Genomic DNA, 27,516 nt, shown 5'->3' on the forward strand with positions numbered 1-27,516 from the left:
TCCAGTGCCATCATTTAGCACCTGTCATTTGGAAGGCCCAAGTACTGTCTACTGTATTAGCGTTCAAACGTCTCAATGTCATCACAGCCCCTCGCTTTTTCCTCTTCTCCACACCACCCTGTCTTAAGTCATGCTTCAGAAATAAAAGTTCAGGTTTTTTTTAAACAAAACTTTATTGGTAATAGTTTCAAATATGTTTACAACAAAGCACACTGTTAAAGAGGAAGTAGGGTTTGTTTTTTTCTCAGTGAAACAAGTTTTGTTGGATTACATAGAAGTGTTTTTTTCTGAGGCAGGGAGCTGGTGGGTATTTTAACTCCCGCTGTCTCCCCAACCCAACATAGAAGAGGCCAATGAGCTATTGGTGGGAAGAGGACGACGAGGAGTTGGAGGGGCAAGCAAAGCTTGCCTGCTCCTGACAGCGCTTCTGTATGTGTTATATGTCATCTATCAATCTAAAGAAGACTGCTTTTGCTCCCCAGCCACAGAAAGAAAACAAAAGAAAACTAAACTGGTGAATATAGAGTGTGTTTGGAGTGGGGTAGGTGAAGACAGAACACAAAGAGGCATTGCATTGGAAAGGGAGGGGGAGGAAAGAGTCGGAACAAATTAAATGGAGAGAAATGGGCTCCCCCTCCTCATCTTTGAGTCACAGCTCCCTCCGCATCCATGAGAAAAGACTCTAATAAAACAGATGCCACCTCTCATTCCCTGTCAGAACTGCAGGTCAAAATGGAATGGGCCTTCCCAACACTTTCGTTTCTAAGCCCCTACCCCACCTCCGTTTACACCGGGATTTACATTTTCCACTCCCTCCTTACCGTCTTAACATTAAAAAAAAACCACATAGCAGGCCGATGGAGCCCTCAAGGACCGGTGCAATGGAGTTTCCACCAACAGACTGGAAAGATCCTTGCATTACAAAAACAGATGTCGGAGGTTGGAGTTGGGAAGGGTAGGATCCTAGCAGCCAATGCATTTTGCCTGCGACGGTCAAGCTCTATCTACATGGACTTTCTCCCACCCTGATGGCTCACCAAACGGGAGAAGCCCCTTTGAACCATGGCAACTAAGCTAGAGTCTATCTGATGTTTCACAGGGTGGACTAGATCCTGCTTGTTTCTCTTCCGTTCAGGCAGATGCTCCAAGAGTTGCCTGAAGTGGGGAAACTCATGTTGGGACATTTGGATTGGAGGGTGTGGTGATGGGAAGACTAGGGGAGGGGGAGAGAGAGAGAGGGAGGGAGAGAGAGAAGGGGTGTGTGCACATTTAAGAAAGACAAATTGAGACAAGCTTCTTTCTCTCAGTATGCCTTTGCCAGCTGGCAACCAGTCACTGCTCCCTCCTACAGGTGTGAAAACTATTGCCCCCTTCTTTCCCCCAAAATAGGGAGACAAAGATTGGAAATAAAGTGTTTTTCTATCCAAAAAACACACACAAATTCTTCATGCTAAAACTCAGTTGTTTTTACAGAGTTAAAATTCCGGCTGAATTTAATTTAACGGTGCGGGAGACAGAGCGTATAAAAAAGCACTGTGCCCTGCCTAGACTTTTAAAACCCTTTTTTATAAAGCCAGTCAACTATTTCTTTAAACTTTTTATTTAAAGATAATAAAAGGGGCCTGGAAAGGGGGAGGGACTGATAAAAGGACAGGAATTGTCCCATAGGGGAAGTTGAAAGGGTGGGGCCATTAACCTGTTCAGTGCTGGTCTAAACACCAAAGTGCTGTGTGGATGTGGTTATTTCTTGCCCTAACCGCCCCCCCCTTCCAGAAATTCTTGCAATGCCCCATGAACCAGACCTTTCATAGGGGGTGATGAATGGCAAATATATCCCCTTTCCCCTAAAAATAATAATAAAATAAAGCCACCAATAAACCAGGGACTGTCCAATTAGGGTTTGTGTGTGGTGGGGAGGAGGATTGGAGTCAATATGAGGAGGAAGGGAATTTGTTGAAAACCTGCCTGAGAGTGGCTGGGAGCCACCTTACAGCTTTCAGTGGGAGGTGGATGGATGGCACTCCGACTGCTGCCTTTTCCACAGCTTCAAAATGAACTCCCCTTTTCTCTCTTCTGCCCAAACAGATTCAGGTGAACCCCAACACTCTCCCACCTCCCCAAATTAACATATAGGCAAGGAACTCTGGCCCTTGGGGCTGATCAAATCCAGCCCTTCCTTTTCCTGGGCACACAAAGCAAGGGGGACTGGCCCTAAAATTCTGCAAACTCCTTGGCGCACTTCTCACTGATGGACACCCGGATCTCCTCTTCCTCGTAGTCGTCAAAGTTACTTGTGTCGCCGGGGCCTTTGCACTTTGGTATAAAGGGAGCTTCCACCTGCGGAGGGGACAAAGCGAGGAGTTATTAGGGGTCGTGTCTGCATGGGTTTAGGAGAGAGAAATGATACCATTCGCTGTGAAATTGGGCTCCCTGCGGGGTTGTTGGTTTAAGCCTTCTCAGTTTAACCAGAAACAAAAATAGGTGGGCAGGGGAGAGAGAGAGAGAGAGAACACATGTCATACAAGGGAACCTCAGGGTTGGGGGGCAAATGTACTCCTCTCTGACCTGTGGGACCCTTCCCAGACCACACACACCTCCCTGGCCCCACTTGCCTGACGGGAATAGGGCCTTGGGCTCTGGTAATACCTCTTGCTTGCCTGGATGGAAGGCAGAGGGTGGGTGGGTGTGCGCGCGCAAGCATCTGTAGAAAGGAGCCTATTGCACCATAAAATTCACATCCACTGCTTTGCTCACTTTGGCTTCTGGCTTCACCCACCATCAGCATGTGGTCCCTGGAAGGCTGCCCAAAAGGGAATGTGGCCCTTGGGTACAGCTGAGCCTATTCCACAGGCAAGGAGAGCAACATGAGCTCTTCTTCACTCATAGCTTGAGCCCGCTAAAGGGCAAGCCAGATATGCCTGTGCTTTTTAATCAGGTCCTTGACTGCTTATCTCTCAGGTGGGGCTGAAATCTACTTTCTGAGTATCAAAAATGAGTTGGCAGGAGAGGGGAACAAAACTTTCCCCTTCTTTACCTTGCCACACTTGGGTTACTTTAATCTCCTTTCCCTTTATCCCACTCTACTTCCAATACTGGAACTGGTTTGGGGGGAAATAATCTCAAAGCAGCATTATACACCTATAGGCGCGAGGCAAAAATGTTCCTTTTTAACCAGGTCTTTGATTGATTTGATTGACATCCTATGCCCTTTTAAAATGTGGTATTTTTTTGTTTCATTGGGGTGTGTTTATTGGGTTGTTGCTTTTATTTTGCTAATGTGTTTTGTGGTTTTTTATTTTTATTTTGTTTTGTGAACCACCCTGAGACCTCTGGATATAGGGCGGTATATAAATTCAATAAATAATAAAAAAATATAATTATAATAAAACAAAAAGGAAAAGGGTAGATGGAGTAGCCCTTGATTCCCTTCCTTGTATGCCCACCCTGACATAAAACATGGCTCTCCCCACACCTGCACGTTACAGGCAAATGGGCAGGTACAGACTGAACAAAAACACACGTCTTGTTTGGCCCTGAATCAGGCCCAGCCAAAATGGAAGCTGTACCTACTGACCCCTGCCTTGCTGCTCAGCTTCCTCCTCTCAGCAGAGATGCATTTAATTGGGCCTGCTATTTTCCCCCAGTTTAGGAGGAACTGAAACTTATAACCTTCATCTCCAGAATATTTGCAAATTAGGTAGGCAGCAGAACTAAGAGTAAACACGGTCAACGACATCATCCTATCCTGCCTCCCTTCAGCTTTTTCATACAAAGGGGTTTCTCAGCCTTGCCCGCTCCTCATGTTCTATGGGCAATTACTTTCATTTGGCCATTAGCAGATCCTATACCAGGAATGGCACTCCAAACTGTGCTGGATTCAAACTCCTGACCAGCAAGGTGGGAACTGGAGTCTGACAACATCTGGAAGGCTGCAGGCTTATACCATGGAAAGCAGCAAGTGACCAGAGAAGGTTTTTAGCATCCAGATGCCATTAGCAGCTGTGGGGCTGAAGCTTTCAATCAAATTCACAAAGGGAAGGTCTAAGAGAAGACATGATGATTTCCAACACAGCTGCAACAGTGGATTTAACTAGATCCTGGGATCTTTTCACAGATAACTAATAATCACAATATGTCCCGAGATCCCATATCATTAATATTGGGCCTGCAAGTTCCACTGAAGTGTAAGAGCTGCTTCACATGCAGGTTTTCTCAACACAGAAATAAGCTTTGTGGATGGGGGGCTCTCTTGTTCGTGAGCTATGCGCTTCCAAAAGGTGATACATGTGTTTGGATGGCTTTGTGTACCGGCACTACACACCCACAGTGAGTTGGCATTACTTCTCTGGCAGTGTGATAGTGGAAACCTTTGCTTTGGAAATAAGGCTGTGGGCTGCTACCACAAACCGCCCCCTCTTCTGACTGCACCCTCCTACTTCTCCTTACCTTCCGTTGGTAGATGGCAATCCAATCGGTAGTAGCAAACCACTTGTGGTTCTTGATGTCATTGACTCCATTTTTGAGGTTGCCAAAACGTTTGGTGAGGTCTACCTGGAGTAAGTTACGCAACAGGTCCTTCAGGTCTGAGCTGAAGTGAGACGGGAAGCGAACCTGGGTGCAATGAGGCAGAAACCAAGAACAGGTTAATCTCTCTGCCTTCCAGGAGAAATCTGATAGCCGCAGGGAAAGGGCAGGAAGTGAGATTTATTATGCTCTGTAGCCAAAGCACTAATTCACCATATGTCTGCAATTGCAACATCTACCACAAAACTGGGGCCTTGGGAAGTTGCACCCATGCCCTGCTTGAGGACTTCCCATATGAATCTGGTTGGCCACTGTGAGAACAGAATCTAGCAGGCTCTTCTTATGTCCTTAAATGTTAACACTGCACATTCCCACAAATCCTAGAATTTATTCTAACAAGAACTTCTAGCTGCCACAGAGACAGAGATGTGCATATCCCTCCGGAAACACTCTAAACACAAGAGGGACAGAAGGAGGGCTTTTACTAACACACTTGGAACGCTTGCCTCTCTCTCTTTAAATTGATTTATAACTTCTGAATTTTAACAAAATGGTCTGACTGGTTTGGCACAGGAACTGCTGAAAGAGAGAAATTCACATGCACACACAAATGTACAACGGACGCGATGTCCCCTGAACTACTTTTTTAAAAACTGAAAACAATTTAAGAAGCAGTTTGGCAAAAGAAGTTGACAGCAAGAAAACCCTTAAATATAATACAGGTGCTCTTTGCACTTGCTTCTCAGCAATGTATCTCACCTAAATGAAATTCAGGGTGGCTAGTGGGTTTGAAGAACTTCAATCAGAAGCCCTAGGAGCAAACGCCCTAAGAAAAAAGCACTGGCAAAGTGGCTATATTTATTTTATTTGTGTATTAAATTTGTATACCACCCTTCATCCAAAGATCTCAGGGCAGTTCACATATATGTGCTTACTGTAACCTACATTTTGTTCTACCACAGAAAGATATTAGATAGATAAAAAGGTAGAATGTTATCAGGCAGAGATTAGTAGGGATGTGGCGCTAGGTTATGCACATATTTACACCAGAGTTTTTAAAGGGGCTTAAGGCATTAGGCAATGTGATTCTATGAAGCAATGAGGATCCCCAAGCAATGATCTTAGGTTTCCTTGGCAGGGTGGTGGAAACAGATGAATCAGTTTGAAAAAATCTGGCTCAAATCTGTAGTGTAGACGTGCCCTGTAAAGTACATTTAGTGTACCAGTTTAAATGTAAGAGTAGAATTTTATACAAGCTTCACCAAGATCAAATGTAAGTATCACAGAGTCTGGCTTAGCCTCTTCTCTTAGTATTGTGAAAGGAGCTACTTCTACCCAGATTCCCTTTCTCTTTTAAGCAGAGCACCTAATCTTGATTAATGGTTACTTGCTATTCATTCTGCTGAGATCTGTGCTAGACTGTCATCATGACCAACCGTGTTTAACCCTCAGTCATTATTACTTGGATGACTTATCTAAGTAAAAGCCCACCCTCACAGAGGTGCACAAGTATCATCAGTTTCTTTTGCAGAGAACCAAACCTGATCAAGCGCATAACATTTTGACTATGTTTTTTATATGCAACCTTAGCTGAGCTGTCCTGATGCAAGAACCTATCACAAACAAGGTTCTGGGAGCTTTTATATTAATTCAACTAGTTAATAGTAATGCCTCATGCCCAACTGTGATACTAAGTGCTAATAATAGTGATGATAATAATAATAATAATAATAATAATAATAATAATAATAATAATAATAGTAGTAGTAGTAGTAGTAGTAGTAGTATCACAGCAATCTTAACAAGGACAAATCCTTTGCTGAAGGACATTGTGGGGATCCATAACACACCTGCACAAATTTCAAATCCAAAGTAAACTGCGGTCAGTGCCATAGAATAACTGTTATCCACAATGCATGTTTATTCGTCAACAATTAGTTGACTCAATAGAAGATCTTAGGTGTTACTGAGAAAGGCCGGGTCTGTACAGCTCCTGGCCTAATAGCCTGACTCAAATGGCAACTTAATACTGATTATTTTAGCATTAACCACCTGAGAAATCAAAGTTGGCAAGTAGGGCCCAGTGAAAATTCATAGGATAAATGGCAGGGAAGGGATAAAAGGACAGCTGGACTCAAAGAGAGCATGCATGTTCTGGAGCAGCAGAACAAGAGCAAGCCCCAGCCATCTGAAAGCTAGCATGCACATATATCCACTGATCTCCATTACTTTCGTTTAGTTTTCTTGGGTGGGGGAGGTGTTCCTTTGACATCACACATTTTCCTGCAAAGCTCTTCCAACACTGCCCTGCCACACCTCAGTCCTTTAGGCCATGTTACAAATTCTAAGAGCAATATTCTGAAAACTCACAGCGTTGCAGTTACAGAGAGCTTGAGTTGCATGTCTCCCCCTTTCTGCAGTTTTACTCTGTTTAACTTATAAAACTCCACTTTGTGCTTTTCTGATCTTTTTTTGCGCTGCTTGGCCTCACATTACTCTAGGAGTCTCACCTGGGAGAACTGCCAAGTATTACAGACACTGGAATTCTAGACTCAGAAAATCCATATTCCACTTAGCCTGTAGAATTCTTCAACTAATTTCTTCTTCACACTGAAGACTAGAGCCTTAAGTTTGTTTAAAGTATACGAAATTTGAGACTCAGTATTCAAATGAAGCCAACAGATCTGCCCCTTTCCTCAAAATAAGGTCAGACTATGAATATAACTGCAGCCATCTAGATTTCCAGACATTTGTTCCTGTGGTGAAAGCTGCAAGCAGCACCAAAAAATAGCTGGAAGATTTGCCAAGAAAATACAGAGGGGGTTTCCGTTCACAGTCTGCTGAATTCCACCTACTCCAACATTTATTTGGCAGGTAAACACAGCAGGTCCATGCTTCACCGAACATTATAAATGTATGCACTGTATAGTGTGAGCTACCTGGAAATTTCTAACACGCCTTCTAGGGAAGTACTGCATTCTCTCCATGGGCAAGATGGTCTACATATTGTAATATATATTTGTAATATCCTGTACCCAGCATGCAAGCCTCTATGCTGAAATATTACCTTCCCAGAGACAATCTTCTCATATATCTGAATGGGCTGGTCTGCAAAAAATGGGGGGTAGCCGGCTGCCATTTCATAGATGAGGACACCCAGGGCCCACCAGTCCACAGCTTTGTTATAACCCTGAAACAGGAAAGCAGGCTCAGATCACAAACACCAAGGATGATCGGCACTTAATTGCAGTGTACTGCAAGATATCGAGATGAACACAGTCTTCTTTCTGGGCTGAACGAGGCCCAAAACACTGTTCCTGAGTACAGGTGTCTCACCTTGCTCAGAATGATTTCAGGAGCCAGGTATTCTGGAGTCCCACAAAGGGTCCATGTTCGGCCTTTCACTCGTTTGGCAAAGCCAAAATCTGTCACCTGGAGGTAAGAGAAAATTAACAAAGCTGAGTTCTCCACACCAATAGGGTCAGCAGCACAAAGGAAGTGATGGAGGCTTGCACAAACCCCAGCACATGGAGAGGTGATGTTTTGGGTGGAGTATCTATAAGAGAGAAGATTTTGTTTCCAAAGGTAAGTATCACTTTCTAAACAGCAACTGCTCGTAATGAATGTTTTCTAAAAATGCTCCCCACTTGCCACCAAAATAGGAAAAGTGCATCTGGTGGTTTGGAGCCCCTTTCGGTGGGGCGGGGCGGGGAATCGACTACCTGATATTCAAAGCACAAATGATAGAAAGAAATGATAAACCTTTAGATTTTATGTCAACTCCAAAATTTCCTAAGAAGTTACTTATGCTTGTCAAAATCCAGTCCTTTCTTAAAAAACCAATTGTTACAGTTATTTGGGAAAAGAAACAGTATTCCTAGACATACTGACAAGGAGAGGAATTCTCAAAATGCTGTGCGGCAGAATCTCACAGAATGGATGGAAGCAGCATTACCTCAATGTAGCCCTGCTGGTCGATGAGGAGGTTCTCAGGCTTCAAGTCTCGATAGATGAGATCTAGTGAGTGCAGGTACTCAAAAGTCAGCACTATCTGAGCGGCATAAAACCGGGCATGAGGTTCACTGCAACAAAAGGGGGAAGAGCTTTTTCATAGGCCACCTCCAATGTATGCCAGCTGAGTATTCACCTTCACTGATCCCCATAAACCAGGGCTGGAGAACCTGTGGCCCTCCAGAGCACTGTTGGGTTGGGCTCCAACTCCCATCAGCCCCAACCAGCTGAGTCAGGGATGACGGGAGCTGTACTCTCAGCAAAAGGGCTCAGGTTTCCACCCCTGCCACAAACCAATACCATAAGACCAGATCTCTCCCCTGTTCCCCATTCAACAGGACCTTGAGTCTTCAGCTGGAAGTTATCTCACACATTTCACTCATGCTCTCCCTGCCCCACCTCTGGCTGAACCCATGCAGAATCTCTTCCCTTATTCTGACCATCTTCTTATGTAGGTGTAATCATTGCAACAATCCTGTAAGGTAGGTCATTACTATTTACTCTCCGTGCTGCAGGTGGTGGGGCTGAGGCTGTGAGACAGAACTTTGCATAATGCCATGTAGTTGAGTTCATGGCAGAGGCACCATTCGGACTGGGGGCTTCCTGGTCCGTCGCTCAGTCTCAGTGCTATGCCAGTTCTAGACTGTTCTACAAGATGGCAGTTTATCTGAAGCACACATAACTACACAGTTAAATGAGAGCATGTTAACAAGCATCCCGCTTTCCATACAGTAAATGGATACAAAGCAAGATAGAAGCATGTTCTATGGTGGTAGCTTCTATACTGAAGTCTCCGCTAACAATACTCTGATGAAAAGCACTCCGCTCATATGGGCCTGTCAAGCCAGGTCACCCCTTGCCCCTTAGTGTTAAAGAGAATAATCAGGAACTCAGTGTCATTGCCACCACACTCTGATAGGAATGATCTGCTCTTTGCAAGTCACCAGCTTCACATCCAGGAGGATGGGAATTAATGTCAAAGCAAATGCAGCTTCTGTCCTATCATTAGACTTTTTCTAAACTGCATATTCTTTACCCCAGAAGTTAGGGCTTGCTGGAAGGGGAAGATATCCTCCACTCAACTTTAAAGTGCAGAACAAGAGAAACCTAGTTCTTTCCTGGTTCCTTTCCCCTGTTCTAACCCAGGAAGCCCAACTCTCAGCTCTTCTGTTCCCACAACTGAGAGCATCATCCCAACCTTACAATGAGAGGGGAGCACACTCACCTGAACCTGCCAATCCGTCGTAGGTGGGAGAACATCTCGCCACCTGGGATGTATTCCATCACCATGTACAGATTTGAGTTATCCTGTAATCAAGGGCAGAAACAACTCAGGGTCCTGGCCAGCACTGCTTTGCACCCACCCCAACCTTGTATGTTCAGGGCCACAGCTCTCCAATTTATTTACTTCTACTGCCTTTCTGCAGTGACGCTTGCACCAGCGTACTCACACATCCATAGGAGCACTCTAGAACAGGAACTGGGTTTGCTGTGGGGCTGGGAGAAAGGACTATATACACCACAGAATTCAAGTTCCTGCCAATTTCCTTTAAAAAAATGAAGTATCTTGCCCTTGCAGTTGCAGATAAAAAACCAAAATGTTGATACAGTGCCTACAGACTAGGTGGTGGTGAAGGAACAGGTCACAGCATTTCAGATCAGTACTTCATTCCTTCACATGGCTACACTTTCCTAACTGCCCCCAATTCCAATCTTCACGTTTGTTCCCTAGTCCATCACTCTCTACCACCATTGCCTTGCTTCCCACTCAATAAATGCAAGTTCTTTAAAATCTGAGTGTATACAAGTTCCTTGTCCTCTAGTCCCCATTCATTTGCACAACTTATTTGCACAACGATCGTATAGTTTTGCTTGGTGCAAAACTGTTTCTATAGCAGAGTGTTTTGGTTTTAGTGCTATGTTCAGAGTCTTTTCCTGCCATGACCTTAAAAAAAAGGCAACAACTTCAAAAGTAGCTGTTACTAAGGTGAACTCAAACCTCATAGTACCTGGTCATGTAGGATAAGACTAATAATGACCGCTAGTCATGATAACTATAGTAACTCCACTATGGGGTAGCAGGCCTCTCAATACCAGTTCATAAACAAAAAAGTGTTGTGCTCAGATCCTGTTTGTGGCTCCCCATAGGCACCTGGTTGGCTAGTATGGACTGTTGGGCAGAATGCTGGACTAGATGGGCTTTTGGGCTGATCCAGCAAGGATCTTCTTGTAGGCTTACAGAATTACTCTCACTACCAAGGGAATGAATTATACACACAGTCTAACACCAACCAACTTGGAAGCAAGTCCCGCTAACATCAATGGGACTTACTGCCGAGGAAATAGTATTTAGAATTAAGATACTTTTTTTTTTTAACCCCCAAAGTCTGCAACTGAAACAATCTCTGCAAGGTAGCATGAATGTATTTGTTCAGGCTTTATTCTGATTGAGAGGTAAGCTTTTGACATGGCATTGTCAAGGACTGCTATAGCAGAGGGGAAATGGGAAGGAACCTATGAGACAGCAGTAGAGGCCTCCTCTTCTGGTTGAGCTTTCAAACAGCCACTGTGTCCATGGTTTTAGGTTACAGCCACAAAGGGTATATAAACATGCATATTTCCTTCAAAGCAGATTTTTTAAAAATGGTTCTGCCCTTTGTGGCAATAGGTAGGACTCAATGGCTTTTTATATCCTTTCTATGTAGCTGAGGTGAACGGAAGCCTGCAAAACCTTGATTTAGAGCTGCATTAATAGACAAGGCACAGTTGCCTTGTCACATAGTCCAGACTTACATGCTCCCTATAGCACTTTCACATTGACTTAAAAGTAAATCCGACTGAATTCAACGAGGCTTACTTCTAGGTAAGTGGTGTTAGGATTGCAGCCTTACTTACTGTATTTATATAAGGCAACCCAGTAAGACTGTTCTCTGGGTAACTCAAACACAAAATGATAAAATACTGTTGGCTTTATTAAACATTTTGTATGCTTATAGTGCCCACTTGTTTACTTGCCCAAAACTCCACCAACACCAGAAAGAGCTAGGACAAAACAAAATATTGAAGGCCTATCATAAGGAAGAGTTTTGATGGCCTATCATGACAACGTGTGCTCTAGCCCAGGAGATCCACCTACCCAGGCTGCTCCCAAAGGGGAAGCACACTGTACCTACTGTACCGGCACAGAAAGTATCCAGCCAGCTGGGCTTGCCTGCAATGGTGGATGCTCAGCTAGCCACAAGCCCAGACAAGGGCAAAAAGATTAGCTGGGTGCTATGGTAAAGTGGTTAGTTTCCCTTAAGTATCTGGTTGGCCACTGTGTGCCTTTGATCTGATGCAGCAGAGCAGATGTCCAAAGGAACAGAAAGCCAGAGAATGAATATTTAGGGTGGGGGGAGAGAGTGCAAAGACACCCTTTACCTTAAAAGAATACTCTAGCCTGACAAGGAATGGGAAGTTCACAGCCTGGAGAATGCGCTTTTCATTGAGGGTGTGCTCGATCTGCTTCAGCTTAACAACCTGCAAGACAGAAAGGAAGTCAACCAGAGTCAGTTGGGCCTCCCTCTTGCCAACCTCAGGCACCAACTCCCAGAACTCAACGACAGGCTCAAACTCACTTTCTGCTTGTCAAGGATCTTCATGGCAAAGTAATTCCCGGTCTCCTTGTGCTTCACGAGCATCACCCGCCCAAAAGAGCCTGTACCCAGGGTCTTGAGCCGGTCGAAGTGATCCAGGCTGGACGTATTCTGAAAAAGGATTTTGAAAATAATAATATAAAAAGCAGAGGAAGACAATCTGTCAAGGACACCAGGCGCTAGTCATCAGATTTTGGGGACCCTTAAGTGGCCGTGAGAGTTCAAAATGCCGGCTTACTAGTTTCATTTTAAAGATAACCCTTCAGGCAGTACCATGCCTTCCCATGCCATATTAAAGCAGCAACTGTTATTGAAGAGGATCATCCCTGTGGCGTGCCAACTCTTCTCCCTGAAACTTGCAGCGTTCTTGGGGTTTGAGACACAGATAGCTTTTTACCACGAGAGGGCGCAAAAGGCAAGAGTTTTTAGAGAGAAAGACATACAATCCTCCTGCATACTGAACAGCAAGAAAATCAAACTCAATCCACAAAAAGGACTGTACATACACCCAACACTCACTACACTATCTGTAATAACCTAGAAACTAGCAGCAACAGGTTAAGCCTTAGAGCCTGACAAATAAAACAGTAATATCCCCAAATATCACACTTATTGCAAAATACAACCAGATGTAATGACACCTTTATGCAGGGGGCAGCAAATGGAACAAGCCAAAACAGCGAGAGCATCCAAATTTCCAGGCCAATTTACACAGTCATTTTATTGCCATGAAGCAGTTATTTTGGCAGTCACCTTCTGGGAGTTATTTGCTGAAAAGCTAAAGCATTGGACCTGTTAGTTGAGCAGTGAGGTATTCATCAGATATTGCAGGGAAGAAAATACCTTATTCAGCTAGAGGGAGATTGCATTCCCCTTTCTGTAATATGGTCTGCTAACACCAAAGAGTATATGTGATAGGTGAAGGGCTTCTGAGCCTTGCTTAGTAATTTGGAAAGATCTTGACTATTTGTTCCTTGTCATGCAAGCAACTGGCAAACCTTACTGTCAGGCACATCTTCCAAAGTGTCTTAGAACTGCAAAAGGTAAACTAATCCAAAGCTGACTCTCTTCCTGTGTTTCCATCTTGGACACCTCACTCTCCTCCTGTATTGTATCCCTGCAAAATTATTCCTAGAAAAGGGGCAATTCCAGAATAACCTGGGGACTGAAACACCTGTCTCAGCGCCTATTTCTTCAGCAGGATAATTTAGGATGTCCACCAGCATCAAGACTTTTGCCTTTGGTGTAACTAGCAATAACAAAGGTTTGGCAAGATCCTTCCAAAGCCTTGTTTTAAAAAGTTACACTGGTCACATTTTATACACATAAAAAACAAGTGAATGCAGACCCAAATGGGCTTCCACACAGCCAGTACAGGAGAGCCAGAGTGATCAGAGTGTCAGACCTGAACCCAGGACACCAGGGTTCATATCCCCACTCAGCCATGAAGCTCAGTGGGCCAGTTGCAGTTTCTCAGCCTAACCTACCTCACAGGACTGCTGTGAGGATAAAATGGGGAGAACTATGTACTAATGAATTTAATATCAAGGCAGTCGTTTCAATGCATGCAGCACACTATAGCATTCAAGTTAGGCAGTGTATCCCTTACTGAAATGCAACACCAGTTGTGTGAAACGGTACACACATATTCTGAGCTTAAACTGTACACATGTATTGTGTGAAACTGTACACATGTATTCTTGGCACCCTGGTCTGTTTTCTTTCCAGCACATCAAAAGGAGGCAGGGTACACGGGAGCGATTTAAACCATGTGCACCAACACACATGCACATTCCTGCGAAGCCATAAGTTGTCTAACTCTGGCTGATGGTTGCATGCAAACCAGGTCAGTGTCACTTTCAAATCAGGCCTAAGAGCTTAGAAGCAACAAGACCCAGGCTGCTATGGCTAGATAAAGGAAGGAAGGCAAAATATCAAGACGAGAAGAGAGGTGTCATACCTGCAACGGGTTCTCCCATTTCTTGAGGAACTCTTCTTTGGCTTTGGCAAGAAACTCCTTCACTGTAAGTAAGCAGAGGCAGAGAAAGAGCATTGAAAAGAGAGCATGTTGCCTGAAGGCCTGAGCTGCTGAGCACTCTTTAGGAGTCAAAGAGGCTATGTTGGGAAACAGGAGTCCCCTTCAAGTCTGCCAGCTCTCATTTCTTTGACGGGCCTATTTGCTGAATCACCAGGAACGGAGGATGCATTCCCAGCAGGAAGGCCAGAAAGGGGAAGACAACACCTTTCAACAAGTCGGATTCCCAAGGAGCAAACATTCCCTGGAGGGCAGAGAGCAGACACACAGCCCCCTCTTTTAGGCTCAGCCATGAGACTCTAGATGAGAAATGGCCAACTGCTGGCCTGTGGAAATATGCACAATCAATATCTGAGAAGTCTGTGTTACCACTGGAGCCCTAAATCCAGCCTGGAGAATACAGTAGCAACCGGTCACCTCTGCTAAAGATCACGGCTGCTCAGCTTTAGGTCTGTCACCATGTTGCTCATTTTGGGGGCCAACCTGTGCCCAATCCTTGCAAGTCACAGACAACTTTGGGCCACATTGGGACCTCCAGCCTTTTAAAGCAAGAGCAGGGAATAAGTAAACCCATGAAAAAGGAAGGCAGGCCGCACTCTCTCTACATCCATGCCACTCGTTTGCAAGGCTTTTGAGGAGTCATACAGATGTGAAATTCAATGCTGCACCATGACAAACGCTCTGCCTATGCAAGGATTTCCACTTGCCAGATGGAACCATCTCCCTCCCTCCCTCCCCTCCATGCTGTTCTGGGGGTACCCCAACCCCTTCGAGACAATTTCAGGGTGCATGTGGGAGAGGGGGAAGCCCTGTTGCACATACAGAAGCCCTTGTGCAGAAATAATACCTCGGGTTAAGAACTTTGCTTCAGGATGAGAACAGAAATCGTGCTCCGGCGGTACAGCGGCAGCAGGAGGCCCCATTAGCTAAAGTGGTGCTTCAGGTTAAGGACAGTTTCAGGTTAAGAACGGACCTCCGGAACGAATTAAGTACTTAACCCGAGGTACCACTGTATGTCCCTTCTGTTTGCATGCACACATTTTCTCCTCAGTTTCCAACTCAGAAGGTGCTCCGCAAGTTTCAAAAATACACACACACACAACTAGAGACTTTTAAGACTGGCAGTTCCATGTACTGGCAGCTTCTCCCCTTCTTAGCAGCTTCTCCCCTTCAAAAAGGTTCTCATGCCATAACCCCCAAACTTATTTTTGAAAGAGACATTTAGGAGCTGTGGAATGAGATTCTGAGAAGAATCTGGGGAAGCATGGGCCCTTCTGGATTTCAGCCAATAATGTCAATCATGAGAGGTAAAGTGGAATCATTCAAGACTCAGAGACTCTAAAGTTTCCCAGTCACAGGTGAGCTACTCATGGTTAAAGCACCTGCCATGTGCTGAGACAGTGACTGAAACATGGGGGAGAGAGGACCTGTGGCCCTCCAGATGCTGCCGGACTGCAATTCCCACCTTCCCCGACCACTAGCTGAAGCTGGAATAGACATTTAGAGAGCCACACATCCACCAGCACTGAACTAAGGGCTCCCAATATCATCCTGACTGCAAACCAACTGGTGACCTGTATGCAGACACCAGCAGCCATGGCATGGCCACTGCATACCTTGTGTTCTATAATGTACAAAAGATCAGATCCAACCTGGAAGGTAGTCTTGTGTCTAAGAGAAACTACCTGGTGCTCCAACACACTCCATGTATCCAAAGCAGGAAGGCTACCACGTAGATAGTTGTACACTCTCTAAATTGCATAATCAGTTTTTTTGAAGCTACAGGTATGTAATGGCACCAAGCACAATGACAAAGACGGTTCTTGAGAGCAGAAAATTCACAGAACCAAGGAAATGCTCCATGTCCAAACAGGTTTGGGGCTGAAAAACCCATCTACTGCCGACAGAAACATGTCAAATATAGCTGCAGATGAGAACACCCAACTGGGCGTGACTGCCTCAAATTAGACAGTTTCTAGCAGTCATGGCCACAAAGGAAAGATAAAGCTTAGGAAGGTGGATTCAATGTCTTCTAAAGGATCTAGAGGTAAACAGGTAAATGAGAGAGAGAATTACCCTTAGCTCATCCTAATCATTCACCTGTATCCTATGAACCCCATCCTTTTCTCTCTACCCCAGCCGCACAATAGAAATAATACCCCATGCTGTTACCACTTGTGCGGGTTCTGAAGACAATTGGAGTCATAATCTAATCAGTTAATTAAATAAATTTGGCTGATTAAAAGTGATCAAATAATTATATGCTAATTCTGTGTATTATGCAAGCTGAACACCATCCAAGTTTAGTTTAGTTTTTTTTGTCATGATATAAACTAGAGTTTTGGGGACTCTGGCAGAGGATATTTCCAGAAGTAGCTCAGGGCTGGGCTTTAGAAAGCAGAATTGGCATACTAAACTCCCTCTTCCAGCTTCTCCATCTTTGTAACACAGCGTTCTGCCAACACCAAAAGGTTGTGTTCACTGGCAAAGCAGTACTGCTTGATTAACTAGGAAGGGGCTGGGTGCATTCTTAGACTGGTACCCCTTGCTGAGCTGGGAAGGAACCCCAAACAATTTTCACACCCCCACTTTCTAAAGGGTTGCCTCGCTCCTGGAATGTTTTCTGAGAGGGGCAACCATGATGATGAAGAGCCTGGAAACCAAACCCTTTGGGGGAAGGTTGAAGGAGTCAGTGAATTTTACATCCTGGAGAACAGACTACCAAGAGGCAATGCAATGGCCCTCTGTTCAATAGATGGAGCAACTTTGTTTTCTGTTGTTCCAGAAGATAGCACCTGAATTAATGGGTTTAGATTACAAGAAAAAGGGTTTGATTTAGACCAAACATCAGGAAGAACTTCCTGACGGCATAACATGTTCAACAGTAAAGCAGACTGCTTTGGAAGGGGTAGACGACTCTCTTTCATTAAGGCCTTTTCAGTGGTGGCTCCCTGTTGTGAAATGCTCTCCCCAGGGAGGCATGCATGGTGCCATCTTTATTTAGACTTTTCTCTTCACCCAGGCTTTGGGTCCTTAAAATGGGGGGGGCGGGGGAATTGTGGCCTCTTTTTGTGTTGGCTGGGAATCTATCAGACCTGCCTTTTAATTGTATTGCTGTGTTTTTTGTTATTGTTTTCAATGGAAGTTTCTTCGGGTCACTCTGTGAGAAAAACAACTAAATATCAGCATCAAGAACAGTAGGCTGGCTGGCCACCTATCAACAATTTGCCACCTCTATGAGTCTATGAAACAACAACCTTACAAACTAAGCCCTCAAGATCCCATCATCCACTGGGGCCAAGCACAGCATATACAGTCATACATTGGAAGCCGAACGGAATCCATTCCGGAAGTCCGTTCCACTTCCAAAACACTCAACAACCAAGGCGCGGCTTCCGATTAGCTGCAGGAGCTTCCTGCACGCAATCGGAACCCGCGGAACCTACGTCAGACGTTCGGCTTCCTAAGAACATTCGCAAACCAGAAGACTCACTTCCGGGTTTGCAGGGTTCGGGAGCCAAAAGATTCGAGTTTCAAGGCATTTGGGATCCAAGGTACGACTGTATCTGCATAAAGCAAAGAGAAGCAGAAAAGGCCGAGCAAGCACTCCTCAGCCAGGGTAAATTTGCTGAACAGTTCGCTACCATCTAAAGAAATGGAGCCTGACTACAGATTCCAGGGATCCTGGCTCCCAGTTCAGAATGTGAAGTCTGCCCCTGCATCCACCAGAAAAAGCTCATTTTCAGTTCCCCCCTTCCATCATGGAGATGCAGCTTCTCCTGGCATGAGATCAGAAAACCATAAAATGGAGGAGCCCCTGAAATAAGGTTGCTTTGCACCAGCCTCTTATTTCCTACAGGAGAGGTACCTGACACAAAGGGAACATGGCCAGGCGCAGTCTGGGGATGCTTTCATAGCATCCTCCCACTCCAAACCTTCACAGCAATCCTCCCACCCAATTCCTTCATGCTGCAGCACAGAGCGGCTGGATTTCCCTGAGACACGCACACAAACAGACGTGGAGCTGCAGCTCAGCCTGTCTGACCTACTTTCCCTTTGTCTCCTGCTTTATCCACATTACTTACAGAGCGCCACCAGCTTACACCTTCCTGCACAGATCCCAGCCCCCTCCCCACCCCTCAAGGAGATTTCTTTCACCACGTAAGAAAATTCCGGCAGCTCTTCCCCCCTTCCCAGGGCCATCTCAGAATTATATTTCAGCTCCATGTGCCCCCCCAAAAAGGGGCAGCAATCACCCCTCCCCATCTCCAGAACACTGACCTCTTCCATAAGCCATGAGGGACCCCCGACAGCGACAGCACCACAGGCCTTAAGGCCAGGCTGAGCACTATGATCTCATCTAACCTCAGGCCGTCAGTCGCTCCTGCGTCATGCACAAGAGCCTCCAACTGCACTCTAAACCATCAACCCTGTCTTGAGGTCTAGCAAAGGGAGAGAGCAATTCTGTATTCTTGATGGCTGCTCTGTTCTCCAGACAGAGGCCTGGTTCACACAGAACACTAAACCACGGTTTGTTAAAACAAGCTATGAGTTGTCTCACAGATGAGCAAGCAAACCATGGCTTGTTTTTCTCCCAAGTTTGGTTCAATTTTCAGCTGCTCTCAACTCATGCCTTTGTAGTTCAGTGAGCATCTGGGGTGGGGAGGCCAAACAAACCATGGTTAAGGAAGGGTGTTTGGCTTGGTGAGAGTTGCAAAACTTAATTACAACAAACTAAGGGTCATAAAACAGCAACGAACCACAGCTTCAGATCATGGTTTGTTAGCAGTAAACAAACCATAGTCAAGCCACTAGGCAGGCTTTGCACAAAACACTAAGCCATGGTTTCATAAACCATAGTTTAATAAACCTTGGTTTAGTGTTAGGTTCAGAGTGTGGTTTAGGGGCTGGGAGTTTATTTTGCCTGAAAGTGAGCCCTGAACATTCGTCTGGCTCCATAATGAAGCTGATGTTCCCTAGCAATATGGGCTTCCAAGTTATGGCACACAAAACTCAGGACATTGCATTGCAATACAAACATATGCATTTACATGCCAAATCAGAGAAAGATGTAATGCTGTCACATCAGTATGTATATTTCAAATAAGAGAAACTGTGGTTTAAAAAATCACTTTGGCTAAAATTTAGATAGGCCACCAGGGACAGGAAAAAAATTTCTTAGGACAACTTCTCTCATTCTTGGGTTACCAGATGGTGTTGGACCACATGTCTCATCATCACTGACCACTGTACAATTCCTTGCCCAGTGAACTTGCATCATTCCTCAAGGCCATGGGTAGGCAAACTAAGGCCCGGGGGCTGAATCCGGCCCAACTGCCTTCTAAATCCAGCCTGTGGACGGTCCGGGAATCAGCCTGTTTTTAAAGGAGTAGAATGTGTGCTTTTATTTAAAATGCATCTCTGGGTTATTTGTGGGGCATAGGAATTCGTTCATTTCCCCCACCTCAAAAAAAATATATAGTCTGGCCCCCCACAAGGTCTGAGGGACAGTAGACCAGCCCCCTGCTGAAAAAGTTTGCTGACCCCTGCTCAAGGCTATAATTGTGATGTGCTAATCTCCTGTTCTCCCAGCATTCAAATGGCACTGTAAGAGTCATTGTGGTGTAGCAGCTAGATAACTGAATTTGAACCATGAAGCTCAATGGTTTTGAAGGGGTCTTTTTGCGGGGCGGGGGGAAATCACACAAGCAACGTAACTTAATTCACAGGGCTGCTGGGAGGAAAAAACTGATAATCCCACATACGTTACTTTGAGTTCCTTGGGAAAACGTAATACAAGTGTGAAAGTGCAAGTAATTGTTTGTTCCTCTTGCTGGATGTTGGCAGCAATAATCTTGCAGGATCAGAATTCTAGGTTCATCAAGTATAGTATTTGGTCTCTAACCAGGACCAACCACATACCCCTGGAAAATTGATAACTAGAACATGATTTCAATAATCATCCTGTCTGTTCGCTGCCTCTGGTAGGGAAAGATATAGTGCATCTGCAAACCATGACCTACAGCCATCTATGGGAGCTAAACCTATTCCAGTTGACAGTGACAATGACAGTGTTAGTGGCCTTCCAAACTGTGGGATGAATTCCATAACTTGAAAACAGTGCTTGCTTTAATTTGTCCTGAACTTGCTGTCAAAGTATTAGAGAACTTCAAACTCCAATGTTTTGGTTTCTTTCACACCATTCCTAATTTTGTGAACTAAATAAGTGTGCGGCCTAAACTTCTCTTCGAAGGAAGTCCCATCCACCTGAATATCTTTAGCCACCCATTTCTTTACTTTCCCCCCCTTCTGTGATCTCTTTTTCAAAACCAGGCCACTAGAACTCCATTGGCATTCCAAGCACAGCCATACCAGAGTCTCATCCTGGCGTACTTGCCATTTCATTTTCAGCCCCTTTTTATAGTAATTCCCAGTATCAGATTTGCTTTTCCTCCACTGCGCCAGCACACTGAGATGACGTCACTGCGCTTTCTACCATGACCCCAAGCCCTCGCTGGCAGTAGTGACAGCTCATTTAGATCCCATCAGTGTCTGTGCGGGAGTTTGTGTGTCCCAATGTGGAACACGAGGCGCTCGCTCACTCTGAAGCTCACCTGCCATTCTGCAGTGCTTCTGAATCATCCAGCTTGAAGAGTGCCTTTGAAGAAATGCTCACACAATTTTGTAGATTTCTTTTTTTAAGAAACAAAAAGTTATTGGGAGTCTGAGCGCTCCCCTACAGTACAAGGCAGGCGTGGACATGTTCAGCTAGCCCTATTTTTAACCCAACAAGCTCTACCCACATTTTCTTCATCTTCCACACTAATGGCCCCTATCATTTCATGAAATTTCGTCTAGCGGCTTATTTGATAGATTTGCTTTAAACCATTATTTGAACTCCGTGCAACGGAGGCCTTCTGTGCTGGAACGCACATCTAATAAATGTTTTCTAAGTAGTAGAAGCTGCCTTGTGCCAAAATCAGCCCACTGGCCCATCTTGCTCAGCACTGCCTGCAACACTTGACTGCCAGCGACTCCACAGGCTGGCAGGTGAGACACTTTTTTAACCTTGCTAGCAGTACAAGCAATTGAATTTGGGACCTTCAATGCACACAGAAGTATATGCTCTGCCACTGAGCTATGGCCCTTTCCAAAGACAGCTGTTCCCTCCCCCTGTATTACAGACCCAAAACGAAGAGCTGTATTCTGTGGCCATGGTACCCACAGCCTGAGTTGAGAAGGCTGGGGAAGAGCAGATTCAGCTTTCCGTTCTGAAGCACTCTCACAGACCAAAATGCTTTGAAGCAAGTTTGCAAAAGGCAGCAGCATTCTGTTACGTTTTGTGGCCCTCCAGGTGTCACTAGGCTCCAATTCCCATAAGTCTGAGCCAGAATGGTCAGGAACAGTCAAGAATGATAGGAGCTGTAGGTCAGCATTTTACAATCTTTTTGCTAGATCTGCAAAACAAAGGAATGGGCTTCACCTTTTCTCAATTTTAATGTATCTGGCACACCTTTGGATTTAATTCAGCTACTTGGGCATAGAGAAAAAATAATTCTAAATGTTCAGGGTTCCACATAGCCTGAAATAGGAGGCCAGCAATACTATTCAAGATTCACATATTTTTGCTTTCCCACATGTTATAAACATTCCCCGAGTCTGCTATAAAATGCTAACTTGCCCAGGGTTCAGGGCTGGTTGCCAGTCCTGAATCCAAGCATTTTATTGAGATCTATGTATGCATGTGTGTATATATTGCTTCTGGGAGGGCAGCACTCACCAATATGGAGTGCAGGCACCTTTTGCTGCCAAGGCAGCCATTTGGTGCTGGTACCCACAGCACTTTTATCAAGACATGAGTATGAGCACCTTATTTTATTTTTTTAAATTACCAAAATAGAGGAATATATAGGGTGAAAATATTTTAGCCTCATGGCATGCATCCCCCAACCTCCCCCTCTGCTTGCCACTTTTAACTGACACCATCATTCTATGGCTCAACAGCCTGCAGCCATAGACATAATTGCTAGACTAACACAGCATGCCCAACTTCCAATCTGACCCACTTTTTCCATCCTCCAGGGCAGAACTAAGAGCTGCTCACATAGAACAATGAAGGAAACCCAGGATTTTAACATTGCTGTAAATGGACAGCAGCAGCAGCATGGACCCCTCCCTGGCACCCAACCCCCTCCCAGAAGAGGCTAGCAGCAAAAAGACAGCACCTCTTACTTTTGGGGTGCAACATGAACCTAGAATTTCCCTCTTCAGACAGAGATGACTTGCACCAGTAAATAGTCTATTTTTCTGTATGTCACTGACATTCCAAAGGTCTTAAAATGCCCACAATGCTTTTTTTCTCTTTTCAAAAAGTTGTTCTTTCAGCTCACGAACTTACATACTTCTGCATGTCTCCCAGAGAGTCCTCTGAGTATGCAGAAATCATTACTTTATTTTTGGGTGCCCCTTGCTTCCTTTAAGAGGGTTCCCTTCACGAGATCTGGAGTGCATACGGAGGGGCTGCGGAATCAGTTAAAGTGGGCCATTCATAAGCTTCAGCCAGTATGGTTAATGGTCTGGGATTATGGGAGTTATAGTCCAGCAACTTCTGGGGGACACAGGCTCCCCACCCCAGCTTTAGGGCTTCAGAAACTTTCTGTTGCAGATTAAGATACCCGATATATGTGTGAAAACATCCTTTCTATGACCACTAGAGGGCTCTTCTACCTTTCTTGTAATAGGTTTCTTATGCTAGCTGATGTGAGAGACAGTATACTGTATACAAGACTGGGTTGGCCCAAGGGGGTTGGATTCTCCAGCCATTTCCCTTCCTAATTATGCTCCCCTCCCCACACATCTTCAACCACTGCTGCAGCCAGAATTGCAGATGACAACCGAACAAGAAATTGGTTGGCTGAATAGAAGCAACAAGGGGGAAAGAGCAGAAACACACCGTTTGCCTCATTACGACAAAGCCCCAGGTGTTAAAAGCATCTCTTGCCGCAGAAATAACTCTCCATTACACCATTTGAGCTGAGAGCACCCCTTAAACAGTGCGCCCGATGATGGCATTTTCTATTCACATTGGCTTGGTCAGACTCCATGAATCCAGCTTATGGAACTAATCGACCATGTCCAATTGCACAAGAGCCTCACAGACTGACCTGTGCCAAGATAAACACCAGAGCATAGGGGACTAATAGAGATGCAGCCCTAGTAATCTTTCAAAGCCTCCGGTATCTCCTTCTTCTCCCACTGTACCCAAAACACAACTACTAGGCTGCATTGCTGGCAGATAAACTGAGCACAGGGCACTCAAGCAACATAGGCAGGCACTCTCTTTAACAGCGCCAATCTCCACCATGCACGCTTTCGTCCTCAAAGAGTTTTCCCATCAGGCTTATTCACCACGCAGAAGCTGCTCTCACCAGACACACAAATTCACCTCTTTTCTCTCTGCACTTTGGAGATCAGCAAAGCAACAGCCGAGGTGGAGCACCTTCTTCGACAGAGGGGCACCTCGAGAAAAGCTGCAGGAGCTGAAAGTTCAGTGCTAATCCACATGAAATACAATTTGCATATGATTTTCATGAGCATGGCAAATTAGAGCATCGTATGATGGACGTGCTGCGTTGATTTTTTAAAAAACCTTATTTTGTGCTTCCTGTGAAGAAAGCCACCTCCAAATGTTATTTTGGCTGCTCTGCAGCTTAGGTCGCAGTCCTCTCACAAAATACTTGGTGGAAAAGCTTATGATTAAGCTGCATATAAACGCTTTAAGAATAAACAAATGGAAGGGAATACAAAAGAAAATCTGCACTAGGGAATAAAAGCCCCAGTGTTATTTACGGGACACATTTTGTGGAACCACACATGCGTCAAATAATTGTTGGTATGGCACCATTTGCATTCCCAGGCAGATGGTATCTTCTGCATGGAGTAAAAACAAGGTCCAGGCTGCTCAAGGATATGAACTGCACTCCCTATCAGAAGGGAAGCTGAAGTAACTGTAGGTTACTAGGCATTCTGGCCATACCAGGGGGAAAGACTACAGGCAATAAACTTGTGCACAAACGCATATACATGCAGTGCCAGGAAATAAATTAAAAAATTCAAAGCAGGAAATAGTGGGAGAGAGCTGAACAGTCCTTGTTGCTTGTGAGGAGACCCTCCCCAGAGCCTGAAAAAGACATCAGTGACGGCGGAGGAAGCCCCAAAGAGACCAGAGCACACAGCCTCCCTCCCTAACAGCTGATGGGCGGGGTACTGCAGCAGCCACAGCCGCCGCCACCACCACTACTTGCCTGCGTGTCCTCCAGCCTCCAACCAGCCCCAGAGCTGATATTTTAGTCTGCATTGTAGAGAGAGCTGGAGAGCAGGGAAAAGCAGGTGTTCAGAGGCTTTTTAGAGGGTGCTCCCCACTTACACAATTTTTGCTTATGTGTGTGGGCCCTGAAACATAACCCCTGCCTAAGTGGGGGGGGACACCTGTACAGCAATAGGGCACATGCAACTGAGAAACCTCTGGGCCTCCAGATATTGCTCACCTCCAGCTCCCATTGCCCCTTACCATTGGCCATTCTGGCTGGGGCCGATGCGAGTCAAAAGTCCAAGAACAGCTGGAGGGCCCCAGGTTCCCCACCCCTGCTTTACATGCAGAAGGCTCCAGACTCAATCTCTAGTATCTCCAGGTAGGTTGAGAAAGACCTGTCCGAAATCCTGGAAAGGTGCTCCCAGTCAGTATAGACTAGAGATGGGAACCTGTGGCCATCCATGTTGTTGGGCTACAACTCTCATCATCCCTGGTCATTGGTCATGCCAGCTGGGAGTGATGGAAGATGGAGTCCAACATCTGGAGGGCCACAGGGACTCCATCCCTAAATTAGATTGACCAATTGTCTGCTTTGGTGGAAGGTAGCTTCCTGTGTTCCTGACACACATACACTAGCCTCCCATTAGGAACTTCTGGTTGGGCCCAGATAAAAATCCCCATCTTCCAGAAGTTAAACTTCAATTGGAAGGAGCAGGACCTTTCCAGCAGGTTTGGAATGAGTTTCCAGAAGAAGTGTGGCAATGATTTTCACGGTTACATTTTAGAAATGCAAGGAAAACATCTTTTTGGAGGACTGTTGGGAAGCAGTCTGCGTGGGATTCTTATTTGTACTGATCTGCTGCATCTGAACATTGCCACCTCAATGTTCCTCATTTAATGTTTTACTGGTTTTGTTTCACTACTTTATCACTCTGGGTCTTTTCAGCATTAATTTAGATATGAAATTAGAATTTAATCTCGCTCCTGCACTGCTAGCAACTGGAGACGGAAACCAATATATTCTCCAGCACAAGGCGCCTCCCTCCTCACAAGGTTTCCAAAACAACAACGAAAAAGCATCATCATTTGGCTAACAAGTCTCTTGAGGGGCAAGTGTTGGCTTTGGTGCGCAACTTGTATGTTATCTCAGAGGGATCTTAGACATCCTAAGAGTCTTGGCCATAGGCAAGCACAGGCCAGCCAGACGTTATCAATACACTGCCTTGCATTCTCCTGTCTTTTTCAGTGGCTATACAGGAACAGATGCCACTGTAATCTCTCTAGTATAGAAAGCCAGTCAGCAAAAGGATGGGATACAGACTAGCAGATTTAGGGCAGATCCATGCTGTACCCTTGAAGCACAACCAACACACAGTTAAAGCACATAACTTCCTCCGGGGAATCCTGGAATATGTAGTTGAAGGTACTGGGGGGGGAGAGAAATAGAGTTCCCAGGATTCTTTTGGGAAAGTCATGTGCTTTAAATGTGTGTTGGGATGTATGGTGTGCATGCGCCCTTAATTTCTAGGCCAAGTGCAGGTAATCTGGTTCTATAACCTCATGCCCTCAACACTTCTAAGAAATATCCTATGACCAGTAAACCAATGCCTGCAATTGGAATCAACCATGGGACAGATTTATGCAAATTTCATTTTGGTTGTGATACTCTTGAGGATTTGAATTTTTTTAAATTTCTTATTACATTTATATCTCGCTTTTCTTCCAAGGAGCTCAGGGCACCATACGCAATTCTATTATCCCCCTTCCTCCAATTATACTAACATAAGTTGAGTCACTGATCCAAGGTCACCCAGTGGGTTTCATAGCTGAGTGGGGATTAAAACCCAGGGTCTCCCCAGTCCAAGTCCAAGTCCAATACAGTAACACTACATCACAATGGCTCTATTTTTTATTGGGGGCTGAAACAGGAATTCTCATGACATCTCAGCTTAGCCATGACATCTGTGAGCATGGTCCTAATAAGTGACAGGACAGTGTTTCTGAGAAAAAGCATGGTGCAGTTTCTTCACCAGTAGGTTGCCCCTCACCCTACCTCACCCTATAACTGAGATTGTAGTGACCAGGTGTAACAACAGATATTAATAGGGGGAGAAAGAAAGGCCTCTAGAGAAGACCAGTGAGCAGGCATAGGTTTCCAGGGAAAAATGTTTTCACCTGCCATTTGTCACTGAAAGCCAAATTAGATGCAACACTTAAATGCACCATTAGGAAGCCAGTCAGTTAAAAAAAAATAGAGAGGGAAGTTTAACCTTTCCCTCCTACCCCACAAATGATGAGCCTTCTCCACCCTTGCCACTCCCATGAGTTTGGAATACTGATAAAATGTTAGAATTCCAGGAAACAAGAGAATCTGCTTCAAGACTCATCCATATCCTAAGTGTTTAGCAGAATCTAAACAGCTATTTCTGATACTTCATCACAACCTTGAGGGCTAGACATTTTATTTAAATACAAGCATGTCCAATGGAATGGGTGAAAGTTATCAGAATTTGCTTTAGACGGCTTGTCAGCAAGGAGCACACTCTTGAGCATGTTGATCCTTAGACTTCTCCTAATTGACCCTCCTTACTCTTTATGATGCCAACACCTTTGATTTTTGAGGCTTTGAATCTACTACTTAGAATAAACTGGCAGATTCTTCCTTCATATAAGCATTTAAAACAGCAATTAGGATGGTAATAGCAGCAAGAAAGCTCAGCTCAAACTACGACGTGCTGCAAATTCATAAAGCAAAAATGGTACCCTTAGAGAGAAAACAGCAGCTCTGAGCATCTTTTGTTCAACGCTCAAGGTTCTTTAACTGGAAATAAAAGGGGATAAATTCTGGAGTTAGTGGAAACATAATTCATCAGGAATAACTCCCCCAAGGCTAACCATTTAAATAGTTTCTACATATGTCTATGACAGTCAGAGCTGATTTGTTGTAGGGGCTGCATGTGAGTACAAACTCATCTGCTCAAAAATTTACTGTGCCACAT

At 44.9% G+C, this 27,516-nt stretch overlaps 1 protein-coding gene across 5 annotated transcripts in view; it reads right to left on the reverse strand.

The window, feature by feature from the left end:
• Positions 1 to 278: 278 nt before the first annotated feature.
• Positions 279 to 27,516, reverse strand: part of PRKACA (protein kinase cAMP-activated catalytic subunit alpha) — a 59,840-nt gene continuing 32,602 nt past the window's right edge. For all 5 annotated transcript variants that reach the window (XM_083599939.1, XM_083599942.1, XM_083599940.1 and 2 more), the window contains exons 2-10: positions 14,131 to 14,192; positions 12,153 to 12,281; positions 11,956 to 12,054; positions 9,761 to 9,843; positions 8,480 to 8,606; positions 7,861 to 7,956; positions 7,592 to 7,714; positions 4,447 to 4,611; positions 279 to 2,337 (exon numbers count right to left, since the gene is read on the reverse strand). In XM_083599939.1, coding sequence (XP_083456065.1) covers positions 2,212 to 2,337; positions 4,447 to 4,611; positions 7,592 to 7,714; positions 7,861 to 7,956; positions 8,480 to 8,606; positions 9,761 to 9,843; positions 11,956 to 12,054; positions 12,153 to 12,281; positions 14,131 to 14,192 — 1,010 coding nt within the window. In that variant the 3' untranslated portion in view covers positions 279 to 2,211. The remainder of the gene's footprint in view (positions 2,338 to 4,446; positions 4,612 to 7,591; positions 7,715 to 7,860; positions 7,957 to 8,479; positions 8,607 to 9,760; positions 9,844 to 11,955; positions 12,055 to 12,152; positions 12,282 to 14,130; positions 14,193 to 27,516) is intronic.

This window comes from Podarcis filfolensis (genome assembly GCF_964270895.1).
Source record: "Podarcis filfolensis genome assembly, chromosome: 2".
In the NCBI taxonomy this organism is placed as follows: domain Eukaryota; kingdom Metazoa; phylum Chordata; class Lepidosauria; order Squamata; family Lacertidae; genus Podarcis; species Podarcis filfolensis.